Source organism: Sceloporus undulatus, chromosome 10 (assembly GCF_019175285.1).
Source record: "Sceloporus undulatus isolate JIND9_A2432 ecotype Alabama chromosome 10, SceUnd_v1.1, whole genome shotgun sequence".
Taxonomy (NCBI): Eukaryota; Metazoa; Chordata; class Lepidosauria; order Squamata; family Phrynosomatidae; genus Sceloporus; species Sceloporus undulatus.
Genome location: NC_056531.1, coordinates 15,693,422 through 15,705,556, shown reverse-complemented (window position 1 = coordinate 15,705,556; position 12,135 = coordinate 15,693,422). Strand labels below are relative to the sequence as shown.

At 41.4% G+C, this 12,135-nt stretch overlaps 1 protein-coding gene across 2 annotated transcripts; it reads left to right on the top strand.

The window, feature by feature from the left end:
• The first annotated feature begins 384 nt into the window (after positions 1–384).
• Positions 385–11,872, top strand: RFXANK (regulatory factor X associated ankyrin containing protein). 2 transcript variants are annotated; one of them, XM_042442197.1, is made up of 9 exons: positions 385–584; positions 2,634–2,824; positions 4,625–4,708; positions 5,236–5,301; positions 6,009–6,109; positions 7,960–8,085; positions 9,245–9,311; positions 9,915–9,992; positions 11,329–11,872. In XM_042442197.1, exons 2-9 carry the CDS (start codon positions 2,698–2,700, stop codon positions 11,346–11,348), a joined length of 669 nt encoding a protein of 222 aa, XP_042298131.1. In that variant the 5' UTR covers positions 385–584; positions 2,634–2,697; the 3' UTR covers positions 11,349–11,872. The 2 variants fall into 2 exon arrangements, with proteins under 2 accessions (XP_042298131.1, XP_042298130.1); XM_042442196.1 differs by having other exon boundaries at positions 386–584; positions 9,915–9,995; positions 11,333–11,872.
• The last annotated feature ends 263 nt before the right edge of the window (positions 11,873–12,135 follow it).

Below are 12,135 nucleotides of genomic sequence, written 5' to 3'. Positions count from 1 at the left end.
TATGATGTTTACTTATATCCCGCCTTCCTCCCAGTACAGGGACTCAAAAGGTGGCTTACAAATCCAAAACAGCCAAAGTTAAAACACTACAAAACATGCAAAATACAAGTCTAAAAAAAAGCAATCAAACAATTAAAAAACATTACATTATTAACACTTAAAGGCATTTAAAGCAGTATTTAAAATGCATTGTTTCTGCAGTACAGATGCAGCCCAGAGTGAGAAGCTAGAAAGTCAGGGAAAAAAGGACGTCTGGCCCTTTAAAACCCATTCTGGGAAGGGAAACCGCCTCCTCTCAGTCGCGGCCGCTGATAGGCGGAGCGGGAGAGAGGGGGCGGAGACCAAGCGCTGAAGTTCATTCATAAAGCGGGGTCTTCTTCCGCGTTCGCCTGGAAGCTCTTAAAGGGGCCGCGCGCTCCTTTAATGTGTGCTTTATCCTTGCAAACAGGAGGAGCTGGTTGGGTTCAGATGCATTGTGGGAATGGAAAGTTACTTTCAGTTTTGCGCAAGGAAGGCAAGAGGAAGCACGGGAAGGAGGAGGTGCATGGCTGGGAAGGAGGATTTTTGCACAAACTGCCACCCTGGTGAGTTGCAAAGAATGACTGCAAAATGCAAGGGTTTTGCAGATAGGTTGCTCCTGCTGGAGGGGGTTCTCCAGCTCAATATCCCCATCCATTGCATTGCCTTGCCTTGCCTTGCCTTGCCTTGCAGCCTGACACTGTAGCAGAGGGTAGGTTTGCATTGGAATTTCACTTCTGCACAGGAGTTGACAAATGGTAGTGCTGAAATGTATTGGGAGCAAAAGGTTGCTCTTTCAGGTCATGTCCAAAGTCCTTTGGGTTCCTGCTTTAAGCTATTTATTCAGAGCAAAAGGGATGCAATACAGGGACAGTTGGAGACAATGAAAGAGATACATATATAGATAATAGTGTAATATTAGAGTATCCAATGAGTATTCAGGGGGTGTAAATGTTTAATTTACATGTAACCCATGGAATGTGATTTGTAGTTTTCTTTGTGTTCAAAGCACTATGAAAAGCTTGGTTTGCTTTGGAATCTGGGCCCCAGAATTTGGAGATTTTCCTCTTGAGGACATTGCAGCAAAATAGTAATAGTAATGATAATAATATTAATAAGCTGAATTTATATCCCGCTTTTCTGTTGCCAAACAATCAAAGCGGCTTACATCTAATAAATCAATCCAACATACTTTATTGTTGTTGTTGTTATTAAACTGTATTTATATAGCACTGCAGATTATTTACACAGCGCTGTGCATGCAATAAATAATCGATCAAAATGAAACCCTCCAATGGCACACATTCTACAGGATAAGAACAAAATACATATAAAACAAGAGATAATAATGCAGTGCAATACATTATGTATATAATATCCCCACCCACCTCTTTAAAATAAGAATTGAACACGTTACAATTAAAATTAGCCTATTAAAATAAACGATCGATAGTAATAATCAATATGGGCAGAGTGATAGTCAATATGTAATAAACAATACATGATGGGAAATATAAAAACTAACCATGTTTCCCTTCCAGTCAAGTCCTGGCTGTTCTGGTTCTGGTTCTACATTAAATCTGCAACAACAACAACACTTTTAAGGGCTGCAGCTCCATTCTGTGCAAACCTTGGGATGTGTAGTTTTTGCCCAAGGGGCAAACTACAGATCTCAGGATTCGTTATCACCTCTCTGACCAACTTTAAAGCAGAGCTGAAGACAATTATCATCATCATCGTTATTATTATTATTATTCATATAATGCCATAGGCTTTACATATCGCTTTTACAAAGGAGAGACGCCAACAATCCAATCGACAAGAAGAAGAGGAAGAATTGGAAAGGAAATATGGTAAAATAATCTTCTATATGATAGTAGCAGGCAGCTGGAATCATGTTTGCAAAAGTAAAGATGGACCAACTATAAATGAATGAGTGATCTTAGGCAAGACACACTCTCTCAGCCTCAGAGGATGGCAATGGCAAACCCCCTCTGAAGAAGCTTGCCAAGGGAACACTGTGATAGGCTCACCGTAAGTCGGAAATGACTTGAAGGCATACAACAGCAACAAACAAAGGGATTTTTCCAGAGCCAGTGTAGTGTAATGTTGGACTCGGATTCTGGGTGACCAGGGTTCGAATCCCTGCTCAGTCATGGAAACCCACTTGGTCATCTTCGGCGAGTCCCACAGTCAGCCCCAGTAAAAACCTTAGGGTCGCCATAAGTCGGAAACAATTTGAAGGTACACAACAGCAACAATTAATAGAACGTTCTTCTTTTCTTTCTGTGTTGTTTCTGCCTCTGCCGTCAGATTTCCTGTTGAAGATGTCATGCCCAGAAACACATCGACTTGGTTAGTTGTTGTGGTGTATCTTCAAACCATTTCCGACTTACAACGACCCTAAGGTGGTCCTATCATGGGGTTTTCTTGGCAAATTTCTTCAGAGGGAGTTTGCCATTGCCTTCCTCTGAGGCTGAGAGAATGTGACTTGTCTAGGGTCACCCAGTGGGTTTCCATGGCCAAGCAGGGATCAACTTGGTTAGTTAAGATGAGCCTGTATTCGAGTCCTTAAACGTTCAACGTCTGAAAAATCTTTGTTTTCTCCTTTGCAGGACTCAATAAGAAAAAGCAGTTCTAGGAGTTGTGATACTCTCACAAGAAGATCACAGCAACACAATGACGCAAACCACAACCTCCAAAGACCCAGACGTTTCTGTGAGCGACGGAGATGACGAAGAAGCGTCAGTGTTGCTGCATTTATATCCATACTCAGAGGATAAGGATGATCCGCAGTGTCTAAATGGTAAGCTCTTAATAATTTCTCTATTATTTCTGTTTGCACATGCCTTACACACAGTTAAAGTTGCAAAACGCAAGGTAGCTGTGCATCGATTGCAATGGCGTGTAGTCCATAAAATGAAGAACGAAATAGTGGCTGCAGTATTCTGCTCCTTTTATTGCTCCATGTTCATTTAACAGTAGTTTAAAAAGACAGTTCCTAGTCCTTCAGAGTTCACAAATGTATGTGGTGGAAAACTGTAGGGATGCTGAAATCTTATGTATGCGTAAGTTTGGAGTAAATCCTTTAAATTTGGGGTGGACGAACGATGGTCTGCATGGGATTCCATATACACATACGTTAGGAATAAATCCTTTAAATTTGGGTTGGATGAAGGATGGTCTGGATGGAATATGATATACAAATAACTTAGCAGTAAATTCTTTAAATTTGGGGTGGATGAAGGATGGTCTGCATAGGATGTGATATATACATAAGTTAGGAGTAAATCCTTTAAATTTGGATTGGATGAAGGATGGCCTGGATGGGATGCAATATACACATAAGGTAGGAGTAAATCCTTTATATTTGGGGTGGACAAAGGATGACCTGGATGGGATGCAATATACACACAAAGGTAGGAGTAAATCCTTTATATTTGGGGTGGACGAATGAAGGATGGCCTGGATGGGATGTGATATACACATAACCTAAGAGTAAATCCATTAAATTTGGGGTGGACGAAGGATGCCCTGCATGCTTTATATGGTAAGGAATACTTTTTCCAAAATGTGTTGCCTCTACTGTGTTTATGGGACATTTCTACCACATCTGTCCTCTGCCCCATCTTACATCAAAATTGCAAGATTATGTCACTGCATATATTGTACGTTTCTTTATCATCCTTTAGCAGTTTTCCAGGTTTCCAGGGTGACAATTTATACTTGCAATGATTCCCAAACTTTGGTCCTCCAGGTCTTTTGGACTTCAACTCCCAGAAGCCCTAGCTGATTTGGCCAATAGTCAAGAATTCTGGGAGCTGAAGCTCAAAACATCTGGATGACCAAAGTTTGAGAATCATTGAAAGTCTTACAAGAGCAAACCAGGTTTCCTAACAGGAATTGGCCACCTGATTATTTCTAGATTTCGGTAATGCATTACTGTAAATGCTTTTCTTAAGCACCAAAATTTATTTAACCAAACTTAGATTGAACGGACTTGATACTTTTCTTAACTACTGCGATAATAATTCTGATGCTTACCATCCTCAAACTACGCATTGCAGTCTTTGGAAGGATTTGTTTTGTGTATTTTAGTTTCATATTGTGTTAGAATATTTGGTTTCAATATTTAATCTCCCTCAAAGACATTCTTGATTTATCCCCAGCTGGAAACAATTATTTTTTCATTTATTATATTATTTCTGGTATTTAATTTATGTTCTCCTCTTCTAGCTTCCTGCCCATACAACCAAGAAAATGTGTGTCTTTTATTGAACCAAAATGAAACTGGGACTTCAAAGGGTGAATCTACACTATAGAAATATTGCAGTTTGACATCACTTTAAGCACTGTAGCTCCATTTTGTGGAAGTCTGGAATTTGTAGTTTTGAAAGGTCTGTAGCCATCTCTGACAAAAAGTGCTGGTGCCACACCAAACTGCAAATCTCAAGATTCTGCACCAACTGCAACATTTCTGCTGTGTAGATGCACCCTTATTCTAGCTTTATATTTTTAGTAACATACATACATACATACAAGTTTATAAATGTTTAAATTGTGGATTGCATCCCGGAACAACATCTTCTCTCCTTCTAAAATGCAGATGATGGGATCTTGAAGCATTCGACCACTCTGACAAACCGTCAGCGAGGGAACGAAGTTTCTGCGTTGCCGGCCACCTTGGACAGTGAGATCTTTTGGGGTTAAAAAACGAATCCCCTTTTTAGCTTGCATGGCGTCTGATCTTGGCAGCTACTGGAGTAAACTGGCAAAATGATAACCCAAATCTAGAGTGGGGAAAATGTAGCCTCAAAGAGCGATTTTTGTAATCCTTGGGGATTTAAAAAAGCATATTTTCTTGTTCCAAAATGCCTTCTAGAAATTGTGGAGGGCATTTCTACCATGTTTGAAGACCCCATGCTCCTCCTAGGCCAAAAGCAAATCACATTTGGCCCTCTGTCCACAGATTTTTATCTACGGATTCAAGCATCCATGGGTTGAATATATATATATGAATTCCCAAAAACAAACTTTGATTTTGCCGTTTTATATAAGGAATGCTATTTCACTTTGTTGCTGTGTGCCATCAAGAAGTTTCCGCCTTCATAGGGTTTTCTTGGCAAGATTTGCTCAGAAGAAGCTTGCCTATATTTATCCTGTTGGATTTTAAAGCTTCCCTGTTACATCCCTATTTTCTTTCTTCCACCTTCAAAGCTCTGTCCATTCACCAGCTGGCAGCTCAAGGGGAACTGGTCCTGTTAAAGGAGAATCTGCGGAAAGGTAAACCCTCAATATGGTGGTTTCTTCTTCTCTAGTTGGGTGGGAAAGTGTGGAGCTGCAAAATTCCTGCATTGACCAGAAAGGAGGTCAGTGGTCCTCAAACTCTGGCCATAGAATCATATAATCCTAGAGCTGGAAGGGAGACTAAAGACCATCCAGTCCAATAGGTCCTGCCATGCAGGAATACACAACCCAAACCCTATGACAGATAGCCATCCAGCCTTTGTTTAAAAACGGTACTGCTACTGAGAATTCCCACTTTGGGTACCAATGTACCTCCATCCAGAGCTGGAACTACACAGTAGAATCGGGGAATCTTAAGGGACCCTAAGGGTCATCCAGTCAAACCCCATTTTGCCATGCAGGAATCCACTATCATCATCCAGCCTCTCTTTAAAAACCTCCAAAGAAGGAGACTCTGCCACTTTCCAAGACAATGCATTCCTTTGGCAAAATAGCTCTTGGCATCACATTCTTCTTAAGGTTTTGGTGGTATTTCTTTTCCTGTAGTTTGAATCCATTGTTTCTGATGAAGATTTGAATGTATATGTGTGTGTTTAAATTTTGGTATTTGGTGACATTGTTCGCTGGCTTGAATTGATTGTAAGACATTGTTGCCATTGAAAAATTGGATAAAATACAAACAAAGTGAAACAGCAAGCCAAGCCCCCCCACAACCCAACCCAACCTCTTCTTTTGTTTCACAGGTGAGAACTTGCTAAACAAGCCCGACGAACGAGGTTTTACCCCCTTAATGTGGGCATCAGCATTTGGAGAAATCGAAACTGTCCGCAGCATGTTGGAATGGGTAAGATAAGGGCGTATCCGCTCTGGCGTCTGATCCGAGTTTAGCAGTCGTTTCATGCCCAGGAATCCTACGGCTGGAAATTTGGTTAGGATTCTTTGCTGTATAATTAGCTTTCTGTATCCATGGATGCTGTATCCACGCATACAGTCATAAGGGACACTATTTTACCATGCCGTTGTATTTAATGGGACTTGGGCATCACTAATTTGTTCATGGAAGGAATTTCTTCCCCATTTGGAGGCCTCCAACCTCCAAAGGTTTGTGCCCAGGACCAATTTTGTCCCAGGAAGTCCTTTTTGAAACAGAAATCAAACAACATGTTACTTCTGTTTATTCCCTGCTATTGCAAAAAAGGGCTCTGCTGGATCTAACATGGTTGCAGAAGGTCCCAAAACAGGGTGAAATTTGGGTGGCATTTAGGAGCAATAATTTTAAAAATAAAACAATAAATTTAATTTAACATTGATTAATTAACCATTTTAATTTAACATTAATGTATAATGTTCTGGGGGTGCTTCTTTACTCGTCGCTCCACCTGACTGCTCAGGTGAATGCGACGGTCAAGAGCACCTGTTACCAGCTTCGGCTGATTCGCCAGCTGCGCCCATACCTGGACCGGAGGGACCTAGAAACTGTTGTACATGCTCTGGTAACTTCGAGATTGGACTTCTGCAATGTACTCTACATGGGGCAACCCTTATACCAAACTCAGAAGCTGCAAATGGTGCAAAATATGGCAGCCCGGCTGGTCACTGGTGCGTCCAGGACCAGCCACATAACACCTGTGCTTAAAGATCTCCACTGGCTGCCCATTTGCTTCCGAGCTCAATATAAGGCGTTGGTTATTACCTATAAAGCCCTAAATGGCTTGGGTCCAGGATTCCTAAAGGACCGCCTCTCCCCGTACAATCCGCCTCGCACCCTCAGAACATCTGGGCAGCAACTGCTGAAGGTGCCTGGGGCTAGGTTAGCTTCTACCTCTAGAAGGGCCTTCTCCACAGCTGCCCCAGCCCTTTGGAACACGCTGCCCACTGAGCTCCGCTCATCCACCACCCTGGCCCAATTTAGGAAGGACCTCAAAACCTTCCTATTCAAGCAGGCATTCCCCGATTAAATATCCTGTGGGCCTCCCTCCTCTTCCGTGGCCATGAGGATGGGCTAACGGGGCCTTTGTTATTGTTTTTAGATTGTGTATTGTGGATGTTTTATGTTTTTAACCTGTATTTGTTGCACTTGTTGCATATTGTAAGCCGCCCTGATCTCTCTGGAAGGGCGGGATATAAATAAAGATTTTATTTATTTATTATTTAAAATTATATAAAGAAGTAAATAATTTTTGTTAAAGAAATGTTATTTTTTGCAGAAGTGGGTACAGTGGGGAGATGTGGGCATCCTAGGTCTCTTGGGGTACTGTGGCATAGTGGTTTGAATTGAAGACCAGGGTTCGGTTCCCCACTTGGCCATAAATCCAACTGGGTGACTTTGGGCAAGTCGCACTCTCTCAGCCTTAGGGGAAGCCCAGGGCAACCTCCTCTGAATAAATCTTGCCAAGAAAACCCTATGATGGGTTTGCCTTAGGGTCACCATATGTTGGAAACGACTTGAGGGCACACAGTAACAACAGCCTTCCACAATTGTTGCCCACTAAAGCTTTCTATCAAGTCCTACCCCTTTCCAAACTACATATCCCAGGGCTCCTTATGATGGAGCCATGATTGTTAAATTGGAGTCAAACTGCTACTGACATGTCATGTTAATGTCTTCAAAACTTGGGGCTGCCAGGTGAAGAAGGATCATTAGGATTTGAATTTACCCAGGGGCATTGGCCCCCCATTTGCCCTCTTCTTTAGGGTGCGGATCCCCATGCCCTTGCTAAGGAACGGGAGAGTGCATTGTCGCTGGCCAGCACTGGAGGATACACTGATATTGTTGCCCTGCTGCTGGACAAAGAAGTTGACATCAACACCTATGACTGGGTAAGCCTTCTGGAAATTTGGGCTGTCTGAGTAGCAGTCTGGTGCAGTGGCTAGAGCAATAGATCTGTTCAGTACAGGTTGAATCTTCGTTATCCAAAATGCTTGGAACCAGACGTGTTTGGGATTTTTCTGGATTATGGAATACCTGTATTTTCATATATGTGCACCATGAGATATCTTGGAGATATCCCAGTGTAAATACAAATGCAGTTCGGCCTTCTTATACACAGATTTTTTATACATGGATTCAAGCACCCATGATTTGAAAACATTAAAAAAAAGTATAAATTTCAGATATCAAACCTTGATTTTCCATTTTATAGAAGGGACACCATTTTGCTATGTCATTATATTTAATAGGACTTGAGCATACACGGATTTTGTTATCCACAGGGGATCTTGGAACCAAACCACAGCGGATAACAAGGGTCCACTGTACATATATCATCAGTACTCTATATTCATGGGTTCTTTATCCATGGATTCAAGCATTCACAGCTTGAAAATATTTTTAAAATATATCCATTCCAGAAAGCAAAGGTTGATTCTGCCATTTTATACAGGGAACACCATTTTACTATGTCATATGAATTAATAGAGCATGAGCATCCACAGTTTTTGTATCCATGGGAGGTCCTGGAACCAAACCCCAGCAGATACCAAGGACCCACCATAGTAGTAGGAGTAGTAATAATACCCCATTGTCTATAATGGAACTTGAGCATCCACAGATTTTGGTATCCACAGGGGGGTCCTGGAACAAACCCCAGCAGATACCAAGGACCCACTGTACACTTTATTTGCACAGCCTGAAGGTAATGATATACAGATTTTTTTGTGCATGAGACAAAGTTTGTGTGCACTGAACCATCCCAAAGCAAAGGTGTCACTCTCACAGCCACCCATGAAAAAAGTCTTTGGGTTTTGGAGTATTTCGGATTTTGGATATGGGAGATTAGACCTGTATTAGCAATAGTTGTTAGGGGACAAATGTGCGAGAGAAGATATTGTCAAAAACCAAGATGGAGCTTGTGGGTATGAATCAAAACAGTTGACTATTTTGTGGAGAGAAAAGTTGCAATGGCGATATCAACACCTGTCCAAACTAAAATTGGCCATTGCACCATGGACCATTCCTAACTCTTTTTTCCTTTTGCAGAATGGTGGGACACCACTTCTCTATGCTGTCCGGGGAAACCATATAAAGTGCGTCGAGGTGTTGCTAGGTATTATTATTATTATTATTATTATTATTATTATTATTATTATATATCACACATTATCCCCCACAGTTGGGACATAAAGCGGCTTACAGAGTAAAAAAAAGCACTGTACAGTTGGCCCTCTGTATCCACAGATTCTTTTATTGATGTGTCCAAGCAATCTGAATTAATACACCTACATCCACACTGTAGTCAAAATGCAGTTTGACACCACTTGTAGCTCCATCTTATGGAAACCTCGGATTGATAGTTTTGTAAGGTCTGTAGCCTTCTCTGCCAAAGAGTGATGGTGCCTCACCAAACTACAAATCTCAGAATTCTGTAGGATAGAGCCATGGCAGTTAAAGTGGAGTTGAACCTCATTATTTCTACAGTGCAGATGCAGCCTTAGCTTATTGGTGATCTGCTGAGGCCAGTGTTATCCACTTTGAATGTTAATAATGGCTCTCCATGATGTCACACGGGATTTTTTCACCGATTTACTTGATCTCTGCATTCCAGAGTGGTCTTTCTTCCAACACAACCATGTGTAGGATTTCTCTCAGTCCTTATCTAATGCTCTGACCACTACTCTCGACATTTTCACTGTTTCCCATCTCATTTCAGCTCGAGGGGCCGACCTTACAACAGAAGCGGATTCTGGGTACACACCAATGGACCTTGCTGTAGCTTTGGGACACAAAAAAGGTAGGTTTGGGAATATCAGACTAGGGTTTTACCATAGAGTTGGTGTTTTACAGTCAAGACGTTCTTCCCAGTGTTTTGGTGGAATGGCTTTTCTTGAACCCATTGCTTGATTTGGATCCCATTGATTTGTGTCCTGTTCTGTAGAACAGCAGAAGACAAGTTGGCTCCATCTTCTCCAAAGTCATACCAAATTTCTTAAGCTGTTCCTCAAGGGTTGGTCCCAAACCTTTGGCCATTGTGGTTGACCATCTCTGGACAACTCAGGTTGGCCACCTCTAGCTTGTCCATATATCCTTCTTGAACTGGACACAGAGGTCTATGGAAGGTCTTACCAAAGGAGAACCATCAGAAAACAAAGGTGTCATAGAATCATAGAGTTGGAAGAGACCACAAGGGCCATCCAATCCACCCCCCTGCCATGCAGGAAATCTTAATCTTTACCTCTACGTTTAAATCTAAGTCTTTATCTCAGCCATCCATGTAAACAATTTTGGAGTATTTTGAACAAGTGAGACTCGCCCTGTACCTGATGCACAAATTGATGGTCACGTTTCAAATCCAAAATTTGCCAGCTTCACAATTCTAAGTCCACTTATAAGCATGCAACATGCCACCAGGATTCCAGACAGCAACCAAAAATAATAATTTATATATTTATAAATATAATATTAATACCTTAATGAGAGCCAATGTAGTATCCTGGTCTCCAGAGTTCAATTACTGGCCTGGCCATGGAAACCCACTCTCTGTCCCAGCAAACTTGGTGACAGGTTCACTTTAGGGGGGCCAGTTGTCAGAAATGACTTGACAGCACACAACATCATCAGTACCTTAAAGTATTTTTTATATTATAGCCCCATTGGATGCTATCCTAGGAGAAAGGCAGGGGATAAATTGAAATAAATATATAATTTTAAATATCAAAGTTTTGGTACAGGTTGTGTTTCCTTTATCTGAAATACTTGGGACCAGAAGTGTTTTGGATTTTGGAGCTTTTTGACCTTTGGAACATTTGCATAGACGTAATGTGACAGCTTGGAGATGGGACCCAAGTCTAAACACAAAATTTGTTTCTTTCAAATATATCTTATACACATATAATTGTGTAATTTTATACAGTATTTTTCATACTTTTGTGCATGAAGCAAAGTTTGTGTACAGTGAAACAATAGAAAGCAAAGGTGTCACTATCTCAGCCGCCCATGTGGACAATTTTGGATTTTGAAATTCTGGATAAAGAGACTGAATCTGTACCAGATGCACAAACTGATCATGTTTGAAACCTGAATGAAATTTTTATATATATGAATATAATAATTTTGTTTGTTTGTTTAAAGTCCAACAGGTTATTGAAAAACATATACTTGAGCTGCTACGGGACAAAGTAACAGAGTAGTTTTCTGGTCTCCACCTGGCATTCTCTCTCGTGAAGTTTGGATTCGGGAACTCCTTGCTTTTTGGAGACTTACCTATTTTGTGGACATGGGAAGTTTTGGTGGTGGTTTTTGTTCCACGCAGAGAAGCTACAGCAGCTTTTAAGGTTCAGTTCAACCCTGTTGGAAAGGTTACGGGCACTGTTGGAATGCCAGAAATATCTGACATGGCGTGGTTTTCCGTGCCACCGTACCCCCACAAAACCCAAGTCCATGTGCCACACACCAGAGGAGGAAGGCCCTCCTAAGTGACCAATTTCCAGATTACTCGAAGAGGTGAGCCAAGCTGCAGAAAAGAGGAGAAGAAAGGAAATAATGCTCTGTCCAGCTCCGCATCAGAGTTTCAAAGCAATGCAGCCTCGGATGTCTGTATTCCCCGTGAGCTGTTGTTCTTGCATCCATGTGAGCAGCACTTTTGCACAAGTGTACTTTAAAAGTATGAACAAGACCCGCTGCGTTTCAGGACTGTGAGCCAAAAAGGTAACACAGTCGTCGGCGTGATGGTTGGTCAATTGAGGTTGCTTCGAAGTAGGTAGGCCTGAGACTTTTTGTAAAATTCAGGGTAGATGTTTTCTTTTAATAAAACGAATAAAGCCAGACTGATAATTCTTTTTGACTTATATTTTCAACAGATGTTTGAGCATTCCCATGGTTCATATTCAGTTTTCTGGTTGTCATCCTCCAGGTCAGGCTTTATTTACTCTCCC